This window comes from Microtus pennsylvanicus, chromosome 4 (genome assembly GCF_037038515.1).
Source record: "Microtus pennsylvanicus isolate mMicPen1 chromosome 4, mMicPen1.hap1, whole genome shotgun sequence".
Classification (NCBI taxonomy): domain Eukaryota; kingdom Metazoa; phylum Chordata; class Mammalia; order Rodentia; family Cricetidae; genus Microtus; species Microtus pennsylvanicus.
In genome coordinates, this window is record NC_134582.1 from 104,438,656 (window position 1) to 104,462,931 (window position 24,276).

General features: G+C 44.1%; 1 protein-coding gene across 1 annotated transcript; it reads left to right on the forward strand.

Moving 5' to 3' along the window:
• The first annotated feature begins 26 nt into the window (after positions 1-26).
• Mrs2 (magnesium transporter MRS2) lies at positions 27-20,329 on the forward strand. Its single transcript, XM_075970004.1, has 11 exons — positions 27-285; positions 1,888-1,961; positions 5,478-5,514; positions 6,971-7,083; positions 7,789-7,962; positions 10,954-11,084; positions 14,700-14,816; positions 16,265-16,417; positions 16,884-17,001; positions 19,460-19,573; positions 20,074-20,329. Exons 1-11 carry the CDS (start codon positions 129-131, stop codon positions 20,182-20,184), a joined length of 1,299 nt encoding a protein of 432 aa, XP_075826119.1. The 5' UTR covers positions 27-128; the 3' UTR covers positions 20,185-20,329.
• The last annotated feature ends 3,947 nt before the right edge of the window (positions 20,330-24,276 follow it).

A 24,276-nucleotide genomic window follows, 5' to 3' on the forward strand; every position in this document is an offset into this window, starting at 1 on the left:
GACAGCGGCGCGCAGGCGCGGGGACGGCTCGCGCAGGCGCGGTGCGCGGTTGTCCCGGTACGCAGATCTACCCGGGTTCGGCATGCCGGGCCGGCGTCTGGTTGCCGACTCCCGGTTGCCTGCGCACCATGGAGTGCCTGCGCTGCCTGCCCCGGCTGCTGCCCCGCGCCGTGCAGTTCCGGCGGGCCCTGTGTGTCGCGCGCCTGAGCCCTGCTGCCTTCTGCGGTCGCGCGACCCCGCTGCTCTCCGGGAACCAGAAGGCGCCGAGCTTGCCCGGCGCTGCAGGTAGCGAGCGCGTCCCGCGGGGCCCCTCCTGCCCTTGTCCCCGCCGTCCTCACCGCCGTGCGACCTGCGGCACTTGCCCTGCCCGTGGTTCTCAGGCCAGCACTGCGGGGACTCGAGTGTGGTTTCTTGTTTGTTGAGACAGGACTGGCCGCGAACTGGCAGCAGTCCTCCTGTCTCAGCCTTCTGAATTCTGCAGTTAGGAGCGTTAACCGTTAAGCTAGTTTTGGGGTTTGTTGTTGTTGTTGTTATAAGTTTAACATTTAAGTGTTGTCCGAGCGTGGGTGTGTCTTTCTCTGTATGGGGGGGGGAGGGGAGGTCAGATGACAGCTTGCTCGAGTCAGTTCCGTCCTGGACCGAACTCAGGTAGTAAAAGCTTGGCGGCAGGCTTTTTTGCCGGCAGAGCCATCTGCTCAGTCCAAAGTTTTCGTAACGGTACTTTTATACATACTTTTCCTTGATAACCATCTCCCTCCTGCTGGCCTTTTTGCCTCCGTACGCCCCCTCTGCTTTCATGTCACAGAATTGTGTTAGGTTGGGGTTTTTTGTTTTGTTTTGAGACAAGGTCTCACTGGCTTGGAACTCACTGTGAAGCCAGATCAAACTCGAAGCTGAGTGGAATAAACACGTTTAGCAAGATTGGGATGTTATTAATTCTGTTTATTTTGTTAATTTCTCTTCCGGGTACATTTATACATTAGCACAGTTGCCCTGGTATAGAATAGGGAATTCCTAGAAGTGAAGTTGAAGAATATGATGCCGGTGGTGAGAGCTAACTGTGGATGAAGTCTGCTGTTAACTGTGTAAGCAGACAGCCAGGGAGCTCTGGGCGAAGAAAGGAGTCTTCTTGCTGCTGGTGTTTCTGTCACCCAGTGGTGATGTGTGACGAAATGGGAGTGCAGGTTCTGCTCGGAACAAACAGCCCTAACACAACAGTGGTTTCTGGTGCTTTTTTAAAAAGTTGTACTTAAGAATTTACCAAATGTTGGTCAGCACCTCCTCACACCCAGTCTTTTTTGGTTAGGTGCCTTTTTCCCTCCCTTGATCATGCTTGGGAACCAAGTGGTCTGCAAGATGCAAGAACTTTTAGAATAAACATTGAAATCCAGAGTTGTAATCGTGGTGACACTTTAAATTCTGGCACTTGTTCAGTCCCTAGAGCTTACATGGTGGAATGAGAAAACAGACACTTGCAACGTCACTTCTGACTTCTGCATTGTTCACATTTGCCCAGTGAACAAAATATATATTTATTATATATATTTTTTTACTTTTGTGCAGTGCTTGGGACAAAACTCAGGGCCTTGTGCATGAGGCCCTGAGATTGCCTCAGCTCCGCCTGACCTTCCCAGCCATAAAGGGCCGACCTCAGATAGTCAACAAGTGGTATGGACTTAGCTCATGGAAGCAGGAGGAAGGAGGATGGACAGAATAGGTAGGGGAGAACAGCTAGAATCCTAACATAACAAGTGTTTCTTTTTCCGGCAGGAAAGTTTCAAAACACAAGGTGTTCCGGAGGTTCCGTGTACTGTGAGAATTGCAATTGAGCTTCCAAGGAAACCAGTCATGCTCACGGGACATTTCATTCTCTAATTTTCTTCTTAGGTGATGTGCACCGCTCTAGAACCTCCGATGCCTCTCAAGCTACCTTAGCCAGCGTGGCCCAAGTGTTTGCTGTGGTGAGTGCACCTCATCCAGTAATGTGCGAGAAGCACTTCACATGCTTATGAAATGAATGCACAGGGTTGAATGGTTGGCAGAGGTATTGGATTATATTTGGCCAGTGACCCAAGTGCCCGAGATATTGTTTTAGTGGTACTCTTGAAGCTTTACTAATGACTGAGTTCTTGCTGTACAGCACAGGCTGCTCAAATGGCAGCTTAAAGTCTTCTCCTCTCTGGTAGAATGTAAAGTTTATATAGTACATGTTAAGGGTTCCCACCAGCAGCCAAAGTTTGCTCTGTTTTGTAACAGGTCTCGTGTAACTTAGCCTGACTTCAAATTCACTGTGTGGTCTAGGGTGCTCCACCATGCTAAGTTTTAATGTGCCACCACACCTACTTTATGTGGTCCTGGGAATTGAACCCAGGACTTTTTGTATGCAAGGCAAGCACTCTACTCTACCATCTGAGCTACATCCCCAGCTCCAGAGTTTCCCTTGTGAACACACCAGAATTTCTAAGTCTGCTTAGAATCCCTTGGGAGCTACTAGCCACTGAGAGCCTTGGACGATGATGGAAAGGCAGCAGAGTGCAGTATTAAGTGCGTGCCTGAGGGGCAGCTGTGATCTCAACTCTGTGAAGTAAGTGAATTAATAACACATCTGTGTGTATGCACTTGTGCACACGCGCTCATACACATTTAAGAAATAAAGCCTTTGGTGGCAAAATGTTAGCAAAAAGTAGCCTATATAAAATTACAAACCGATTGTTTTTGTAGCTCATTTTGTAAGCTTTTTGGTTTCCAAAAAAGTTTTAAGAAAAAGGGCTTGACCTGAGGCAAACTTCCTGAGTTTAAACCTCAGAGTGCTCTCGCTGTTGGGGGACTTGGACAAGTTATTGTGACATCTTGTACCTTGGTTTTCTCATTAATAGCTAGGAATAAACTGCCTTAGGTACTCGTGAGCATTAAAGGAAGCTGAGATAACATCATCGTATTTTAATTTGCTCATTTCTGAACTAGAAATAGACATGCTTTAGAGGCTGGAGAGAAAGCCAAGCACCTGCTGCTCTTCCAGGGAACTTGAGTCTCACTCTCAACACCCAAACTGGGTGGCTCACAACCACATTAGCCACAGCTCCAGGGGTCCAACACCTCCTGTATTCCAGGTACCTATATAAACATTCAGACATATTCATAAAAGGAAAAATTACAGCACCTACATTATAAAAACTACTTTAAAAATGGAAGCAACTTACAAAATTTGACAGTGGTGCCTCAGACATCATAACCATCCAGCATGTGTTAGTCTTTACAAATATTTGGGTTTAATTAATATTAACTTCTTTTTTTTTTTAAAGATATATTTATTTATTTATTATGTATACAACTTTCTGTCTCCATGTATACCAGAGGAGGGCGTCAGATCTCATTACAGATGGTTTGAAGCCACCATGTGGTTGCTGGGAATTGAACTCAGGACCTCTGGAAGAGCAGACAGTGCTCTTAACCACTGAGCCATCTCTCCAGCCCTAATATTAACTTCTTAAAGAACTTTAAGACAGGTCTCACTAAGTAAGCCTCACTAGCTAGACTGGAGCACTCAGGATCAGCCTGGCTCAGCCTTCCAAGTGCTGGATTGAAGGTGTGTACAACCATGCCCAGCTAAAGAACTCTTTGTTTTTGTTTTTGCAAGATGGAGTTTCTCTATAGACCAGGCTGACCTGGGAATCAGAGATCTGTCTGCTTTTCCCTCCCAAGCGCTGGGATTAAAGGCTTGTGCCGCCACCACCCAACTAAAAGAACTTTTCTTTATGGACAATATAAGATAAGAGGCATGTCAGATTTGCTTGTTCCTTTTTTTGTTGTTTGAGGTTTGTTTGTTGTTTTGCTTTTTTGAGACAATCTCACTTAATTGACCAGGCTGAGCTAAAAACCGCCTGGTTAGCCCAACCTAGACTCATATGAATATGTCAGTCTTCCTACTGCAGCTTTCAGGTGCTAGGGTACAGTCCTGAGGCCCCATGTCCTGTTCTACAGAATTACCTGGAAAGTCATTGCTCATAGTCAGTCTTCTGGAGTTGATCAGCTTCACAATAGAATCAACCCTAGCTACTCAGGAAACCATGGCAAAAGGGTTTGAGTTTAAGGCCTGCCTGAACCACACCGTGAGCCCACCCCGCTTTCCCCAAATGAAAATAAAGTCAGATGATGACTGAAAGAAAATTCCTTGTAGGCCAAGTAAGTTTCTCCCAAGAACACTTAGCAATCAGCTGATTCTGTTGACAAGAATGAGTTGGAAAAGTGAGCTGGTTACAAAGCAAACATTTTAAATGTCAGTTTTATGTGATATCTTCCATAAAAGGATCCTACTAAGGAAAAGTGTTATATAAATTTTGAAATGTAAGAGCATTTACTATGTGTTAGTAGAGGTATGTTTTACAGGAACACTGGAAGACACTGTATAAGTTATTATTGGCATAGTTTTCTCTAAAATTTGTCAGATCATATGATTTAAGTAGTTTTACAAATTTTCTTATTTTCAGCAGTGAGTAATGTGTTTAAGAAATAAATCTAAGGCAAGCTATCTGTATAACATAGATACAAAGCTTTTATTAAAAATTGACCTTGGCATTTCCTCTGCTTCTGCCTCCTGTTGATCCGATCTTTGCTCCTGAGAAGCAGATTGAAGTGTGTATTGTAGGTTTGTTGTGGTTCTGCTAACATAGCCCACATTGTTTCCCCAAGACCTGTGCTTGGATTGTGTTTACCTTCTTACGTGGGACAGTCCAGCCCTTCACAGTTGACACCTTCAACCGTGACTGGCACAGCATACAGAAGAAAAGTGTCCCTTTACTGAGCAGCACCTAGTGACCTCATGTGTGCTGCTACTGCTGCAAGCACCTTTTCTGTTCATTTCTGCTCATTCTGCAGGACCTGCCAGAGACTTCTTAGCTCTAAGAAGACATTTAGATTTGTGAGGCACCCACTCCTTGGTCCCAGTCTCCAGAGAAGGATAAATTGTAACAAAGCAGGACATCATGTTTCCACCGAGTGATGTCCCCAACCCAGGGATTGTTGTCAAGGCCCTTCCAGGCCAGAAAGTCCTTGCAGTCACCTGAGGTTTCCCTAGCCTGCTGACGAGTAAATTTGCAAAGAAGGATGTAAGGTCCATTGTTTACAGTCCCCATGTCTCCTGGCAACACTTCCAGGGCCCTCACAATGAGTGTGGCAAGGCTTAAAAGCATTTCCAGGCCAATGCATTCACTCATCAGGCCATTGTTACCCAAATCAAGGTTACCTGGAAACAGGACTGATTCTCCTGAATGGATTTCTAGAGGAACCAAGATAGGAAGTCAGTCTAATATCAGGTTTATATTAAACAAAGGAAAGAGGGGTTTTCCTGACTTCTGCGGCTATATTTAAACTTAAGATCAGATATGATTTATAACTGCATTTCAAAATTTTGAGGGTGTTTCTCAGAACATAAATATACTGAATTGAAATTAATGTTTGTTTTTATTTTCTATCTTTAGACAAAGTTTGACAAAGAAGGAAATGTTACTTCTTTTGGTGAGTATCTTTATCAATGGACTAGTGAATTTGGTGGAAAATTGGAAATTGTAGTGTTGAAATACAGTGTTCCTTGTATTTGCTGCTGTGTTAAAGAGGTCCTTCAACATTTGTTCATCAGCCCTCATGGGGCTAGCAGCCCCTGTGTGCAATTCTCTGCATTACTTCCTTTTAGCAGGAATCGCTTGGACTCCCAGGGTGTTTGGAATAAAGCAGAGTATGGAGAGGCTGTTCCTCCCTCCTGTGTCTCTTCTATTTATCTCCCCTACACAGCCATCCAATTTCTGTTCATTATGAAACAGGTTTAAAGTAGAATTACAGTGCATTGTCCATGTGTCGTTACACACACTGCCACCACAGTGAGAAAGGTGGAGGGTAAGGCACTAGGTGGCAGTCATGTGACAGCCTGCCTCTGGACAGATACTCCTAAAAATGGAGCTGGGTATTGCTTTACTTGAGGCTCCAGTTTCACCTCAGCCCTGCAGCTCCATGGTCCTGTTCCATCCTTGCTTAAATCCTTGAGTTTGTACCAGGGTCTCCTTCCTAAGCTTTTTTGCTTGCAGCCTTGTGGGAAGTGTGGTTTGACACAAATACAGATACTGCTATCCCCAGCCTATCACAAGTTTCTCTCATCTGCCATATTCCTAACTAGTAAACTTAGTTTTCAGATAGGGGACTTTACAGTGAATATCAACTTTTCTCAGTTTTTATTGTCCAATAATTACCAAATTCACTCACAGATTCACAACACTGAAAATGATGCCATGGTAGTAAAAATAGAAAATATATGGACTGGAGAAGTGGCTTAGCAACTAAGAGCGCTTGTTCTTGGAGAGAACCTAGGTTGAATTCTTAGCACCCACATGGTGGCTCACAACCATCAATAACTCCAGTTCCAGGGGATCCAGTGCAGCAGTCTGGCTTCCACAGGCACCAGCTATATGTGTAGGCAAAACACTCATATACATAAAATTAATAAGCCTAAAAATCTAGTTAATAAAATTCATGTTCAAGGAAAAATGACTATGGGCTGGAGATATCGCTCAGTTGGTAGAGAGCTTGCCTAAAATGCTAGAATACCTAGAGATAGTCCCAGCAACAACTGGATTTGGTTCAGCATTCCTATAGTCGTAAGTTTGAGGCCATCCTTGACTTTGTAACGTGTTCAAGGCCAGGCTGGAGTACATGACATCCTGTCAGAGAGGCAGACTACGTCCAAAGGTAGAAATTACTGCTGTAGGCTCTTAAGCTTGGTTGTGGTTTTTATATTGGCCCACAATGGGATGCTTAGCACAGTGAAATGTTCTAGAAAAATATAGAAGGGAGAATTTGCTTTGAAAGCAAGAATAGGTATTAAAGGCTCGTGTGAGAACACTGCTCAGGTGGGGCTGGGAGGGACACTGTAGGAGCTCATGTTGTTTGGGGATTAGCTTCACCCACTCGGCTTCTCTTCTAGAGAGGAAGAAAACTGAATTATACCATGAGTTAGCACTCCAGGCCAGAGACTTGAGGTTTCAGCACGTGATGAGCATCACTACCAGGAACAATAGGATTATCATGAGGATGGAGGTAAGTGCTGTGCTGTTGTGCTCACCAGTGAGTCCTGGCCGTCTTGCTCAGTGTGCAGGTTAAAAAAACAAAATGCAAAACTGGGAGTAGTGGTGCATCTAGTCCAGAAGGGGGAGGGAAAGTTACATTGTCTGCCAGTTCCTTCTGTTCTCTTCAGATAGCGGTCTTCATACCTCAGCTCCCCAGTGCTGCCCTAAGGCCCTGGCCCTGACCAGCCTCCCGCTTGACTGTTTTAGGGAACTTGACTTTTCTCGTGCATGTCCTGGCAGATGTCCTGCTATGGGTTTGGAGATTTTGAGACAGGGTTTCACATATACCAGGCTGGCCGTGAACTTGTGTGTAGCTGAGCATGTCTTTGAACATCTGCTCTCCTCCACCTCCCAGGTGCTGGGATTTTTTGTACACATATGTGCCACACCAGGCTGAAGTCGTAATTACTGTCTGATTTGTGTAATTCCAGTTCTTCTGAGAGCAACTTATAATTATCAAGACTTACATATATTTGAATTTTCTTCCTTTATAAAAATATCCTTTATTTACTTTTAGAAAACCAAATGGACACTGATTTGGTTTAGTTTTAGTTCAAAATTAGTGAAATAAACTGTTTTGTGAATTTACTTTTTCCTCCAGCCTTGATAACTTGTATCTTGATGAATGTGTGTATATGTGTGTGTGCACATATATTCTTTTCTGTTGCTTTTCTAGTATTTGAAGGCTGTGATAACTCCAGAGTATCTTCTGATACTAGATTATCGAAATCTAAACCTGGAGCAGTGGCTGTTCCGGGAACTGCCATCACAGCTGGCTGGAGAAGGTCAGCTCGTCACATACCCACTGCCGTTTGAGTTCAGAGCTATTGAAGCACTCCTGCAGTATTGGGTAAGCCTAGTCGGATGTATTGTGCAGAGTGAACGTGAAGACCATGTAGTCCTGACCATTTCAAAGCTGCTCTCCCAGCCTCATCAGTCCCTTGTAAGGTCCTCCAGGGAGATAGAGCTTCTCCTCCAGCCAAGTAGACCTAAAGACTCTTGAGGAACTGGCGAAGCACGTTTCAACTTGGCTGCCTTTATCTACTTTTATGTTTTGGGGTTTTGTTTTGGTTTGGTTTTTGTTTTTTCGAGACAGGGTTTCTCTGTAACTTTAAAGCCTGTTTTGGAACTAGCTCTTGTAGATTCGGCTAACCTCAAACTCACAGAGATCCGCCTGCCTCTGCCTGCCGAGTACTGGGATTAAAGGCGTGCACCACCGCCACCTGGCTCACTTATGTTTTTGTTGTTGCTGTGAAAGACCTCTGGAGCGGGGAGACTCTCACTCAAGTCTCGGGATAACATGACCCCCCAGGAACTCACAGAGACTTGCTGCAATCACAGGAGGTTTATTGTCAGGACAGGAACCAGTACACTGGGGTTGAAACTCATTTCCCACGCAGGAGTAGAAAGTTCGACCCTGAGTAGTTGGGAGAAGTGGGTATTTAAGGGAAGAAACTACAACCAAGTAATCCAAAGGGGGTAGGGAGGGCATCATTGGAAAATAAGTGATCATTGAAAAATTCCGAAAATATCGATGATAATCACAAGGGGGTAACTCCCTGTTTCTCAAGATTATTCTCAAGATTATAATCTAACTTTATCTTCAGCTAGTTCCTGAAACAGAGTCACTGAACCGGCTAATCTAGATTTTTTATTCTTCTCTCCCTGCTTAGATTTTTCCTGCTAGAGGGGTCTAGATTTATCCGGGTCTTTCAGTTGTTGTTGTTTGGTTGTTTATTTTTGTTTGTTGACCTGGGATCTAAGGCTGGCCTTGAACTAAGGTGGCCCTTCTACTTCATCCTCTCTAGTACGGGCTGACAGGTGTGTATTAGCACACCTGTCTGTGCACTTTCAGTGACCACATTATGGGATGAGAATTCAGGAGACCTTAAGTTGGGATGTAAGTGAACTCTGAGCACCTCTCACTTCATTCTTCAAACTGCACCGTTCATCGGACAGCCTCTGTTTGAAGCAGCTCAAGGAGGGAACACCTCTTGCTTGGGACATAGACTGACAAGAACCACGGTTCTCATGACCCCTGCCTCATAAATCAGCAGTTACTGGATTCATAAATCAGCAGTTAATGGATTCCTGGGAGTTGTGCAAGCCCAATCAAGGTGGTCACTGCCTTCCTAGCCCCTTCTAATCTTTTATGAATTTTCCTGCTCCTAATTAATCTGGATTGTACTATTCAGGAGCTGGCTACAATCAGGAGTCAGTGCTGGGAGCACGTTAGTCAGAGAGGGAGATGGAAAGGCTGAGTGTTCTGCTTTGCTTCAGTGAGAAAACAGATGATTTCCTCTCTCCTGGGGTTACAGGAGCGACAGCACAGTGCAGACAGGCTGGGCTGACTCAGGAATTTGGAATTCAGGAACAGATGCAGTCAGCTATATAAGAGCAGAGGAAGCTCTGTAGTCTATGTAAAATAGGAATTCTTGCCTGTGACATGGGGTCCCGAAGATTCTTTCTGAAAGAGCCCTGCAGTTATCAAGCCAACCATCTTTCAAATAAGGGGGAGCCCCTCAACCCACCTGTGGGCCATGACACCAGGAGCAGGAGGCCTCAGGAGGACCTGGAGTGGGACTCTAGTCTCCCATCCACACCAAGTCTAGCCCTTGAAGACCAGAGGGTTGGTGTCTCTTTAGGATAGTCGAACATTAGTTCTACCTTAGTGTCCTGGTTCATTCAGGTCTCCTGAACCTGGAAGTGAATTCTGTTATTCAAAGTAAAAGAATCTACAGCAGACTGCAAACTTCCAAGTCAGATGAGTTGTGCTTCTGACATAAAACAGCGTGTGGTAGCGTTTACATTCTTAATTCTGCTGCTTAATTCCTTGTCTTATGTTATTTGCCAGCTGGTGCGGAGGTTTTTCGATCTTAACTGCTATCCTCTTACCAATTGATTCCTGTTGAGTATTAGCCATGCTTGTGTTAGCTTAAGAAAAGCAGGCTTCGGATTTTACAGTGATTTAATGTATCTTTTTTAAAGTCTTAAGTCAAGCTTCAGTTTCCCTCCACCTCCGGAGAGCTGGAATTACAGGCATACGACAACATATCCAGTTCATTCAGTGCTATGGATCGGACCTGGGACTTCATGCATGCTAGGCAAAATTCCACCACCTGAACTACATCTCCATCAAGTTTCAGTTGTTAAAAAGGTCATTCATTGTCTACAGCAATTTTGAACAGTGTTCTGTTTACAGAGAACATAGCTATTCCCAAATGTTTGTTGTTGTTTTTGTTATTGTTTGGTTGGTTGCTTGGTTGGTTGACAGGGTTTCTCTGTAGCTTGAGCCTGTCCTGGAACTAGACCAGATTGGCCTTGAACTCACAGAGTTTTGCCTGCCCCACCACCACCCTGCGCTATTCTCAAATGTTAAATGGGTGCTTTGACATGGAGTTTCAGGATTTTCCTAAAGATTTATATTTATTGTATATGTATGTAGGTGCCAGCAGAGGCCAGGGGTGTTGGATCTCCTGGAGCTGGAGTTACAGTTGTAAGCTGCCTGGCATGATTATGGGGAACCAAATTCTGGTCTCTGGAAGTACAGGAAATGCTCTTAGCCACTGAGCCATCTCTCCAGCCCCCAGGATGTCATTAAGAAATCATTCCCTAGTCCTTTCATAGCAACTGTCTGTAGAGGGCTAACTCTGGCCTTTGCAGCATTCCGTGCTGCTCCTGTGACCCAGGAGGTGTAGCTCTAAGTCATCTATAATTTGGTGTTCTGAAGTGCTGTCAGTGTTTTGGGCTAGCACAAATGTCTGTTAAATCAAAGGCTTCACTGATCCTAAGTTCTAAAAAGATTGTTTTAATTCTTATGAAAGGCCATGTTGTTATCTAGATCAACACCCTTCAGGGAAAACTTAGCATCCTGCAGCCGCTGATCCTCGAGACCCTGGATGCATTAGTGGACCCCAAGCATTCTTCTGTCGACAGAAGCAAGCTGCATGTCCTGCTCCAAAATGGCAAAAGGTAAATGTGGGTGGCTTGTCAGGCTGGGAGTTAGAGACGGCTGCCTTCAGCTTCTCTCTCGTTGATGTCTAGAGAGATGGTCAATGTGAATTCACACATGAAACCTGCTGCAGTCTCCTGCCTCTGCCTCCTTGGTGCTAGAATTTGATTTTCATAATGAAAATAATATGGTGTTTTTTATGTAGTGTAAGTGGGAGATTGAACTAAAGGAGCACACGATCTAATTAATATTGATCTAATATACTGCACATGAAGGCCCATCTGACATCCCAATTCATTAGTAGTTGATATTATCTTCGATGTGATAGCAAATTCATAGACCTAATTTGAATTCATTTATCCCCCACTCTAAGGTCTATGTTCATTTTCTAAAGTAATAATTTATTCAAAAATTTAAATTTTCTGCTTTAATTAATTTGTGTCATAATTTTAGTAAATATACTCAGAGATTTGTACTCCCCAACTTTTTTTACCTGATACGTGTGAGGCCCTGGGTTCAGTCCCCAGCACCACAGAAAAAATGTTCAAACATTGACAGTTAAAACTTGATGGGGTGCCCGGCGGTGGTGGCGCACGCCTTTAATCCCAGCACTCGGGAGGCAGAGGCAGGCGGATCTCTGAGTTCGAGACCAGCCTGGTCTACAAGAGCTAGTTCCAGGACAGGCTCCAAAACCACAAAGAAACCCTGTCTTGAAAAACCAAAAAAAAAAAAAACTTGATGGGGTGAGGAGTGATCCTTAGAAAGAAGGCTTAGTGGTTAAGGGCACTTGCTGTTGTCCCAGAGAACCCACTTGGTCCTCAGTACTTAAAAGGGGTGTGTGTGTTGTGGGTGAGGTGCCCTAAACCCTTCATCTCTCAACTGGTCACACCCCTCCCCCACATCAAGCTTCAACTGTCAATGTTTGAGCATTCTTTCTGTGGTGCTGGCGACTGAACCTAGGGCCTCACACACACCAGGTAAGCACTCTACCACTGAGTCACAGCCCCAGTCCTTAACTGCTACATTTTCAAGAAAAGTTGGGGAGTACAAATCTCAGAGTATAATTAAAATTATGACACGAATTAATTCAAGTGGTCAGGTTTAGTGGTAAAGTACCTCTGCCAGCTGAGCCATCACAACAGCTCAGAAAGCCAAAATTTTCTTTGTTGTTTTTTTTTTTGATTCTGTGTGTATATGAGAGAGGAGGGAGGGAGGGAGGGAGAGAGACAGAGAGACAGAAGAGAGAGGCAGAAGAGAGAGGATGTGCACACATGTGGAGAGGTCAGGACAACTTGCTGGGATTGGTTTTCCACTCCCACTTTCTGACTCCCACAGACTGAACGTCATAGGTCATCAACTAACAGGTGCCTTGACTTTCCTGAGCCTTCTTGCTGACCAGTCTCTTTTTTATTATTAAGATTTATTTATTTTATGTTTATGAGTGTTTTCCTACATATATGTATGTGTGCCATGTGTGTGAAGACATAGGATCCCCTGGAGTTGGCATTACTGGTGATAATGAGCCATCATGGAGGTGCTGGGAGCCAAACTCAGGTGCTGAACTGCTCAGCCATCTATCCCTTAGGCCCCTGTCCCCAGTTAAAATTATCAAAGGGTTTGTTGTTTGCCCAATGTTAGTGTACTTTTATCATCTATAAATAAGCTCCAGGCTGGAGAGATGGTTTAATATGCTTTTTCTGAGGATCTGAGTTCATTCCCAGCACTGGGTCATGACCACCTGTAACTCCAGCTAAAGGAAGCAACACTCTCTGGCTTTAACAGGCACATGCACACACAGAGACATATATAAATATAAGTAATTAATTTTTTAAAAAAGAATACTCATGCCAGAAACTTGATTTGGCCTGAGGCTGGGTGGGTAGGGTGTTCAGGTCCCAAAAGGATGTGTGGAGTGGCGGTAGGGCACAGACAGCATCTGAGGGTGGATCAGGATGGCTGCCAGCAGCTTTTAATTGAAAAAAGCTACACCTACTGTATAGTGGCAAACAGGATTAAAAGGGAGACAAGGGGCACGTGAACTGAGGTGTGGCTTGAAGTCAGGGGTTGAGGAATCTTTGACCTTAACAGCAGGTACCAATCTTGTGTTACTGGAAGAGTCACAAGTTTCTCTTGCTAGAGATAAGAATGACTGCTTCATCAAGCAGGAACTTTCCTCAAGCACCCTAGGGACTGGAGACCCTTATTCAAATGCTTGACCTTAAGAAAAGGATTTCTTCTGGAGTGCAGACACTAAACCACAGTTTCTTAGTCGTACTCTGTGGGCCTGTACCCCTCATAACACTCCCAAAAGGGAAGGTTCTGATGTCTCTTTTCCCATTATACGGTACCATTCTGGTTTCTCTATATTTATTAACTGAACTCTTTGCCTTAATAGCCTCAGGCTCTGGCAAATTGTAGGTATTTCACCCTTGGAGTCAGACAAGTCTAGTAAATCTCTAACTTTCCTGTTCTTGGTGTGATTAGGAGGGCACAATGGAATTCCTGGTTCCACGGTGGCCATGATTTTTTCCAAAGAATTATTTTGTTTAGGTAGGCTTTTATCCCTTACAAAAGCCCTCCCAAAATTTCCCAAGGGAAAAAGCATTAATTGAGAATCATTAAAAATGAAAGTGTGCTGGTGAAGTGTGGTCTGCACTATTGAAATGCTGGGACTTTGTCAAGCAGTAATGGTCACCATGCTGTCCGAGCCATACTTAAAACTGGGATGGTAGCTCACCGGTAATCCCAGCACTCAGCAGTCTAAGGCGGAAGGATTGCCTCAAATTGGAGTCCAGCCTAGGCTACAGAGTGATACCCTCTCTCAAAAAGGGGGAGGGGAGTAAGTAAACCCAAAGAGCCCCTGCTTGTCATAAACATTCAGAACTACACATAAAAACTAAATGGTCTGTCATTATCCCCTCCCTGCATGTATCTAAGCAAGATGACAAACCTTGTAATTCCTCCAGACCTGTGTATCATAGGATTCCATTGACTTTCTGGCCTGTAACCTACTTATGTAAACCTCTCCAGTGAACCTCTTATTATCATTTGTAAAGAGGTGGGGACCAGTCCCATATAGCCTGAGGCCTCAGCAGCAGACAGACAGATAGGTATGCCACGCAGAGAGAGTTTGGGTGTAGAATTTATTTAATGGGTTATTGGAGGGGAAAGGGAAGGGGGCATGAGGGAAGGAAAAAAGGGAGAAGAGAGAAGCAGCTTCTGCCTCTCTAGAAGGGCAGACGACAGAGGGGGTGGAGGATGACTGGGGAGGAGGTGGGGCTTGTCTCTTAAAGGAACAGGGTGCCCAGGTGACAGACCTCTTCAGCCAGCTTCTGCTCTAACTCAGTGCAGAGTTCTTAACTGAGAATAAATACCCAAGCATTCTACCTTAACCTTTAAATTTCCAGAGTGACACAACCTTGAAAGCCACCAAACTTGTTCTATGTAGAGCTTGTCGCTGGTTACTCTTACCAATTGGCTTGGGTGTGGCTAATTTGCATAATTGTTGAAATGTTTCTTACCAGTGAATGCTGAAGTGATAGGTGGGTCCTTGTAAGATGCCCTAAACATGATATTCTTAAGTGAAATGTTGCAAGTTTATACTGCTGATCTTTGCTGTGTGACTATTCTTACAGCCTCTCTGAGTTGGAAACAGACATTAAAATTTTCAAAGAGTCGATTTTGGAGCTTTTGGATGAGGAGGAGATGCTGGAAGAACTCTGTCTAACCAAGTGGAGTGACCCACAGGTCTTGTAAGTATTGCCTTGTGTTGTTTCTTCCTTCAGGTGAGCCTGTATTTGTCTAAAATAGAGAATAGGCATTTTCATTTTTAGTCACTTTGTCTTGCATGTGGCCCAGCTCAGTGAGGCTGCATCGAGTGTGCACTGCATTCTAGCTGCTGGGCTGGAGAGAACATAAACATCATAGTTATTCTCAAGGGATGGATCACTAAGCAACATATGCAAGATGAACTAGGTTCCCCATGGAGCACAGAGCAACAGTTGTATGGTAGAGAAGGGGATAAGCCAGGGAGTGTGGATTGGATTCTGCAGCCTTGTCTGTTATAAACACACAGCTTACATACTTTTTCTGACTTACAAACCTAGAAATGGTTTGCTTTTTAGAAACAGCTCTAAGAAACTTAGTCACTGCTGCGTATCATAAAGCAGGTCCAAGAAACACCTGCAGAGTGTGAAACTCAACTGATCTGAAAGTCACTGGAGACTTGTCTGCTTCTCCAGTAGACCGTGGTATGGTTTGAAGTACTCATGCCTTCATTAGCTAAGAAGTATTGAAAAACAAGGAAAGGAGCTCGTGAGATGGCTCAGCAGGTGAAAGTAAATTCCTTTTTTTTTTTAATTCCAAGACAAAACACACAACTCTCTCTTCCCAGTATGTAATTTGTACAAATATGCCAAAGTAGAGACAGTAAGGCTCAATGTAATTCACGTTTACTAAGTCAGTAGTAGGAAAGGCAGTGCCTAGTAGCGCATCACAGCTTCAGCCCACATAAGGCGTCTTTAGGGAAGCAGATATCAGCAGTTAGTCCTCTGCTCGCTCATCCAGGGAGAGGAGAAATTGGCTGCTACTGTATTGCTTGTTTTCAAAGGCAAATGCTCTTTTTAATGTGTATAGGTGTTTTGCCTGCATGTATGTCTATATACTACTTATATGTTTGGTGCCCACAGAGGCCAGAAGAGGGCATTAGATTTCCCAGAACTGCAGTTATGGATGATTGTGATTCACCATGTGGGTTTTGGAAATGAAACCTAGGCATCTTTAAGAGCAGCTTGTACCCTTAACCACTGAGACATCACTCCAGCCCTAGGAAATGCTCTTTCCAACTTAGTCTGGATGTGTGTGTGTGTGTGTGTGTGTGTGTGTGTGTGTGTGTGTGTGTGTGTGTGTTTCATAGTAGCCTATGATTTGCTTTGCCCTTTCTCATCAGTATTCACGTTTGTATTTTCTAGTCCCTAATGGTGCGTGTAATTTCATGCCTCTTTTGGATTGAGGCCTTGGAGCACAGTGATGCTAACTCATCTGTTTAGGGCTGAGTGCATTGTGCTCAGGATCTGTTGGCATAGCTTCTCACAGATTGGATGCAGTCACAACAGATGTGATAAACACTGGCTGCTAAAGTTGGGGGTCAATATGTTGCACAAGCTCAGGTTTGTTGACTGTGTTAACTTGTGAATTGAAGTGAGAAGAGCAGTTCTGGGATTGACCATGCAGAGGAGATGGAGCTGCTGCTAGAAAACTACTACCGGTTAGCTGAGGACCTTTCCAATGAGGCTCGGGAGCTTCGGGTCCTGATTGACGACTCACAGAGCATCATCTTCATCAACCTAGACAGGTGAGGATGGATGCACAGCAGAAGATGGTAAGGACTGGGGTTGTGGTTGATACTGGAAAGCACTTTTTAAAGATATGGTTTTTGGAAGAAGTCATGCTGTCCCATCTGTGACTACTCCATAAGTGAACCTGTTTTTAGTTTCCTGATGCCTGCAAAAGCAACTGAAGGAATGCATGTTTTATTTGGACTCACAGCCTGACAAGGAAGTCACAAGGGCAGAAACCTGAAGTAACTGGTTATGCGTCCTGTTAGGAACTTGTTCATGTCCCCAGCCAGGGAATGGTGCCACCTATGGTGAGGATGGGTCTTTCCACCTCAAGAGGTTTCTTTCTATGATGACTCCAAATCTTGTCAAGTTACAATATTAATCATGTCAGGATTTTGAAGGTGGAGAGCGGCCCGGTAGGCCTTCACTAGGTTTGCTGGATTTGTGTGTTCTGGACTGAGTTGGTGGTTTTCTCTCCAGCCATCGCAATGTGATGATGAGGCTGAATCTCCAGCTAACCATGGGCACCTTCTCTCTGTCACTCTTCGGACTAATGGGAGTTGCTTTTGGCATGAATTTGGAATCTTCCCTTGAAGAGGTAAGAATGCAATTTTTTTTTTTTTTTTTTTTGGTTTTTCGAGACAGGGTTTCTCTGTGGTTTTGGAGCCTGTCCTGGAACTAGCTCTTGTAGACCAGGCTGGTCTCGAACTCACAGAGATCCACCTGCCTCTGCCTCCCGAGTGCTGGGATTAAAGGCGTGCGCCACCACCGCCCGACAGAACGCAATTTTTTAAATAGGGTTTTTTTTTAATGTTTGGATGATTAGAATTTTTTGAAGTATGACCTGCTATATTAGTTATGTTCTCATTGTTGTAACAAAATACCTGGCAAAGGGAACATAAAGAATAAAATACCTACTTTGACTCACAGCTGAAAGGAGTTACAATCCATCATAGCAGGAAAGGCAAGGTAGCGGAGCATGAGGCCTCTCGTCACCTGGTCCACAGTCAGGAAGGAGGGCACTCTCCTTCTGGTAAACCTCTCTGGCCATACCCTCACAGATTTGCAGCTCCTAGGTGATTCTAAATCTAGTGAAGTTAACAGTAAATAAATGCCACATTTACATATTCCCTTAAAGAGTTAAACATAGGTTGTAACTCACGTAGAATGCAGGCAGTTATTGTTATCCCCTGTGTAGAGCTATGACTGTAGCCTCCATTGCTTTATTTCCTTTTTTTTTTTTTAAAGATTTATTTATTACATATACAATGTGCCTCCTGCATGTACACCTCCATGCCAGAAGAGGGCACCATATCTCATTACAGATGGTTGTCAGCCATCATGTGGTTGCTGGGAATTGAACTCAGGACCTCTGGAAGAGCAGCCAGTGCTCTTAACCTCTGAGCCATCTCTCCAGCCCCCCATTGCTTTATTTCCTAAAGCATACAAGTACACAGGAGAGCTGGCTAACACAGCCACCCTGTGAGGCAGTGGTAATGAGGGATTTTATTTTCAGTTCTGTGTGTCTGGCCCTGTACCTGGAAGTCCACATCCACAGAGCTTGTTTGGTCCAGTAATCACAACTCTATGAAACAGACATATTTCCCCAGCTTTGTAGATAAGAAAATAGAGGCCCAAAAAATGTAGTAAATTGCAGATCTATAAAACCAGAGGATTTCAACTGAAAAATAAATGCTTTCTACTCTGCCCTCTTGTCTTTTTATGTCACGCTAGCGTTTCTAAATCCTCTGAAGCCTGGCATTTTCAGGGAAAGTCTTATAAGGTTTCTAGCAATGATCGAGCGAGTAATCCGCACTTTGATGTTTGACCCACTGTCCTATGTAATTTATTGCTTCTATGGTTGTCACTGTGGTCTAACCAACACCATCTCTCGGGACCACACATTTGTAAAAAGTGGTCTTTAAAAGACTGACTAGCTCAAACCTCTGCATAAAGATATTCCACTACATTCTAATTGGCCTTAGGATAAGTCCAGATTCTCAGGTCTGTGGACATTAGTTGCTTCTTCTGGATTCACCTCAGACATTTGTATCCCGTCTTGTCAACTGTGCTCTGGTTCTTTCTCAGAACTGCTGGCTGCACAGCACTCCCCTCACCTCCCAGTTTTGTTGCCTGAGTCACTACTGTTCACTTCCTTGGGCTGTAGCTTTTGTTAAGAATCATTCTGTGTCCATATGCAGGTAGAAACCTGAAAACATGAGATAGGAAATACCTCGTAATTGAAGACCAATCACAACTACATTGGCATGAAAAATTTCATAGCTGGTCTATTGTGGCTCATCCAAGATGTGGGTGCACTAAAAGTATTATATAAAATTATCTTTGAACTAGTTTAGATATATCAGGTGCATGTGAATGTTTTTTCTTTAGACTCCAAAAGAAAATACCATAGGTCACATGCCCCACTAAGACAAAACATATACAACTAACATATTCCTGCCTTTCAAAAGTTAGCGGTTGAGCTTGTAAAACAGAGAATGATTATGTAAGGATGGCGCTTCCTCCTTGTTATCCATCGATATGTAAATACGTAAACTGAAACATGTTTTGGTCCCAAGGGGTTGAGATGGACTAACCAACCTTTCTTAACTAACCCAGAAGCTAACTCTGTTTTCTGTTTAACTCTAATATTCTTCTTACTCAAGGCCAAAAAGAAAAGTGTTTTTTATTTTGTTTAAATCTTTTTGATCCAAGTGTAGTAGCGCACACCTGTAGACTCAACTCTTTCCTAGGGTGTGGCAGTAGGTCTCCTGAGCCCAGGAAATTTAGAGCCAGCCTGGGCACCAAAGCCTTGCCTTTACAACAGCCTTTCTGACACTTGCATTATGCACAGTCCTAAATACAGAAGAACCCAGTTGTGAGACACTTGAGGTGTCTCTGCCCTCAGTCTTGGTCTCTGGGCTTCACTGCAGGCCTAGGTCCTGTTTCTATGGAAGACTTCTTGTGGTGACAGAAAGGCTCCTTTTAACTCTGGAAGAGAGTTGTCTCTGAAGAGCATAACCTTTGTGATTGGAATGACCCCTTTTTTCTTTCAGGACCATCGTGTGTTCTGGCTGATTACAGGAATTATGTTTATGGGAAGTGGCCTCATCTGGAGGAGGTTGCTTTCATTCCTTGGAAGACAGCTGGAAGCTCCTTTGCCCCCTAAGGTATGGACTAGGAGCTCACGGTAGCACTGCTGTGGGCTACAATCCTGGGCTACAGTCAGATAGAGCCTGGGTTTCAGTTGTCACAAGTTTGTAACTCTGTGTGAGTTTCTTGATTTTTCTAACTCTCCTTACTTTCCCATCTGTTAATCCAGTCAGTACTCTGTGCTTCATTTGATTTAGAAAGTTAAGTGAGCTGAGATGTTTAGTACTGTCCAACACAGCAAATCTGCTAGAAGTCACTTGGTTTCTGTAGAACACTGGCAAGAATCAAACATTGAGGCAGATGCTCATCACTCTGCAGGGCTTTCCCATAGCCGTACTGCAATAGCAGAGCCCTCTCTGAGCACAGGGGCCTTCACCTCCTCTCTTCCCACGGGTGCGGAGCAGCACAGCTGGGGTAAGGGCACACACAGACTCTGACCTGTGTAGTCCTTTGTTTTCACCTGGTTAATGACTTCTCAGAAAGACAAACACTTAAATTCGTTTCCTGCTTTATTTAGATGGCCTCCTTACCTAAAAAGACCCTTCTGGCAGATAGAAGGATGGAAGTGAAAAACAGCCTCAGGCCGGAAGGACTTGGAGCAAGCCGGACTGTCCTGGCAAGCCGCTAACAGCAGCCTGGCAGACAAAGATTGTTATACTTCTGAAGCTATTATCTCTCTCTGAGGGGAAAAAAAAAGACAACTGCTGTTTAAATTATGTCTGACTAAAATAGTGTGGCATTCACAATACTAAAACATAGCTGCGTCTTCAGAATTCTGAGACAAAGTGCTTTCTTTGTAAAAAGCCAAAATCCTATGTTGGAGAGGACTGCCACATCCTGATGGGAGACTGGCCTATGGTAGGCCAACTTTGAATACTGTTTTTATGGACTTTTTACAGAATAGATTAATTTATTGAGAGATAGACTTACCAGGATTCAGCGATGTTATACATACCAAGAAAGGTGCATCTTTATGCTGGTGGAGCCCAGAAACTTGGCAGAGCCTCTAATCCCTGAGCTCATGGGCTGCAGGTTACCAGTCAGGGAATCATGTTCCCATCGACTTCTGACTGGGGAATGAAACTGGTGGATCTGCTAGCCTTGCAATGAACCCTGGAATGTAGGTCATGATAGAACCTTATTTTCAGGTATTTGCTTTCTTTTATATATAAGATAAATAAAAAAGTATAATTTAATGTCGCATACAGGGATTCTGGTTAATCAAAACTATTATTTTTCTTTGATTGGTTATAAATAGAACCTTTGGAAGTAAAGTTGAAAGTGTGATTATTCTCTTAGAACTTTATAACTGTTTTGATCATTGCCTGATTTAAGAGACTGTCTTCCTCCGAAGAAAATGTATACAGCCAGCTAATTTGTTTGCCTACCTCTCAAAAGTTAGCAGATCAGCTGGTCAAACAAGAGGGTAGTTACTGTAAAAATGGTGGGAACATTATCTTCCCAAACAAGACTTTAGCCTTTAAAACAAATGGTAAAGCAGGACGTGGCTGGTCCTTTGTAATTCCAGTCCTTGAAAGGCTGCAGCTGGGGGTTCGTCAAGAGTTAGAGGTCAGTAGAGGTTATAGTGTTCCGGCCCACCTGGACTGTAGAGTACAACCCTGCCTCAAAACACCAAATAAAGGGGGCTGGGGGTGCTGCTCATTGTTAGAGTGCTCGCCCAGCTTGCGCAAAGCTGTGGGGTCAACTCCTAGTACTGCACAGTAAGTAACCGAATTGTTGATACCTGTAAGTCTGAAAGCTGCCATCCTACTACCTTCCTTTGTGTATTTTGTAGAGGTTTCCTTACGTTGTGTGCTAAAACATTACAGTTAAGTGTGCTTCCAAAAGTAGTGCACTTGTAAGATTGGAGTAAGACCAGAGCAGCTCTTAGCCTACAGGGTAGGGGTAATGAGTGGAGGACTTACACCTACCACAGATGTTGGGTGCCCAATTACTGCAAGTGTTACAGCTCTGAAGGAAAGGTATCCCGACTTGTGGGGAAGTCAGGCTATACCTGAAACTGGGTTCCTATGGGGGGCAGTCTCCTATCAGGATGTGGCAGTCCTCTCCAAGGCTCTGCTCCTCTCCCTCTAGGAGTTTCCCAACAGAAGTATCTGTTTCTTCTCAGCTCAGGCCCAAGTTGCTGCTTCTTCTGCTTCATTCTGCCCTGCAGAACGTAGCAGTCTGCTCCAGCTCTAGCTAAAAGTCATTGCTGCAGCAGAGGTGTCAGTTGCTCCTTCCTCTCTGGTTTCCTCAGGGAGATTCCCAGTAGAGATTCTGCTCTGCACCAGCGAACGATCTTCACCCAGAACTCTTTGAAGAGATTTATTTGGAAAGGAGTCCCAGAGAGTGGCTGCCTCCGTCAGGGTGGAGGACAGTTTGCCAACTAAACAGGCAGAGGGCTTACATAGGGCTTGAGTTATTCCAGGGTGAAGATTTCAGGGAAGGGAGGGAATTGGTCAGATTTTGATCCCCTTGAGCTTGGACAAACTCAGATTAGCTAGATTTTCTGCTCAGGGATTGGTTAGTTTCGTGTTCAGTTGGTCAGGGGCAGATTTGGCTCTGGTTTCAGAGCCAAAGTGTGTTTCCTTCCTGGCCCTTTTTAGTCTTTTACCTCTAGTTTCAGGGCCAGGGTATGTTTCTTTCATTGGCTCTTGTTCCAGGGTCAAGGTGTGTTTCTTTGGTTCCAGTTTCAGGGCCAAAGAGTGTTTTGTTCACTGGCTCTGGGTTCAGGTCTAGGCTGTGTTCCTTTCACTCACTCTGGTTTCAGGGCCAAGGTGGATTTCTTTGGCAATTTTTTACTTTTTACCCTGCAGTGACCCTAATGTGTCCCACAAGAATGTCAGATTCATTTACTGGGTGATTTAGCAATGGGAATAAGAATGTTATTCCAGTAGAAAACAGAAAGTTCCAGGTGAGCTCCCCTCCTATGGGACTGTGAGAGCTGGTCTTGAGCAGCTGAGCTAGCCTGGTGTCCCAATCATGAGGAGCTGGAATGTGACCCTATGGAAACTGTAGCCGCTGCAGCCTTTGATAGTGTCCAGGATCATCTTTGATGATGCCTAGGATCCACGGTACCCTTCTTCGGCAGACCCGATGATCAGTCTTAACATTGTCTCAGGTTTTTGCTCAACTGAGATACATGAAGAATTGAAGTCATTTGATCCCAGGTCAGACACAATCAAATAGCATTTTTCCTTGTGTTGTTGGTTTATGACCTTAAGTAAAGTAATTGTCTCAATTAGTCATGTACCTTCTATTGATAACTATTTCTCCAGTCAGATAAAAAGACAGAACAGAGAGTTTGTAAAAATTTTAAAAGTGGTTAGGTCATTGAGGGTTCTCGAATGTAACTGCTACTTAAAGGAAATGTTGTGAAATATCCCATACTGAGTTTTATGATTGAACAAGCAGTCACACATCCCACATCTAGCAGAGCAAGGGGGTGTGATCCTTTTCAGTCTGTCCTTATTATGTTCAGAGCCTCTGAGCCGATATGAGAAGAGCAGAGGTCACCCTATGAAACGATCCCTCTGCATGCCCTTCTTTTTTTTTTTTTTTTTTTTGGTTTTTCGAGACAGGGTTTCTCTGTGGTTTTTGGAGCCTGTCCTGGAACTAGCTCTTGTAGACCAGGCTGGTCTCGAACTCACAGAGATCCGCCTGCCTCTGCCTCCCGAGTGCTGGGATTAAAGGCGTGCGCCACCACCGCCCGGCTGCATGCCCTTCTTGACAACAGACTGGAATAGGCGCAGGCACTTTGTGTGGCAGGCTCCAGGAGCTGCGCTAGACTTTATTTCTGGGGCATCAATGAAGCCACATTTGAACTTTAGTATGATAACTTCAGTAATGGCCACAGAGGTGATTTCATGGAGGGATTGGAATGAGTCCAGAGACTTGAGCTCTCCACCAAAAGCCCACCTCCAGTCATTCTAACTTTATAGTCTGGGACAGTAAAGCATAAAGCAATTCCTGTCTTGAAGCCTTAAAAATGTACAGAGAGAAAGCTAGAAAAGTAATATGTAAATGTCTGTTGGTATCTTGAGGTAAAGATGACTAAGCTAAGCAGTTGCTCAGTTAGTGTTGTTCTTGAGTATCTAAGCATTGTGGCACTGGTTCTTAGAACCTCATTTAACACTTGGTGGAAGGAAATGTTAACCCACCTGTTGAGAATAATAGACTGTCATGTGCTAATTTTTTTCTCTGTATCAGGTCAATATTCTCTATAGGTCGACCTTCAAAAGTGGGGTAGCACTTTATTTCTCACAGAGAAGTCAATATGTTACAATTGTCAGTATGACAATTTTACAATGTACAGTGTTACAGTTGTCAAATGACGATCCTGTCAACTTGAAGATGTTTCCATCTCTATAACATTTCAGCTTCTTCTTTTTTTTTTAAATGTAGTAGTGCCTGCTACTTGCTGTGTTCAGACACTGAGCCAAAGACAAAGACAAATTCTGTGGTCAGCCATGGCCATATTTAGACAAGCTCCCGACAGTTGTCAGAGCAGAAGCACTGGCACTTTAGGGCTAGAGCATCAGCCCAGGGTTGGGAAGTTCATACCTGATGTGCACAAGGCCCTGGGTTTGGCCCTGCCACTTATATTTGCTGACTGGCAAAAAAAAAATAACCCTTCTGCTGATAGTGTTCTTCAGATAGCTTGAACTGCGAGTTACTACCCAAGCAAAACCAAATGTCCCTGTTTGCTTCCTTCTGTGTC

Bases quoted from the DNA above. Each gene is read 5' to 3' on its own strand.
- Mrs2 (XM_075970004.1), top strand. From the start codon at position 129: ATGGAGTGCCTGCGCTGCCTGCCCCGGCTGCTGCCCCGCGCCGTGCAG. The intron at 5,515-6,970 runs GTGAGTATCTTT...CTTCTCTTCTAG, and splicing joins AGGAAATGTTACTTCTTTTG to AGAGGAAGAAAACTGAATTA. The intron at 11,085-14,699 runs GTAAATGTGGGT...CTATTCTTACAG, and splicing joins CTGCTCCAAAATGGCAAAAG to CCTCTCTGAGTTGGAAACAG.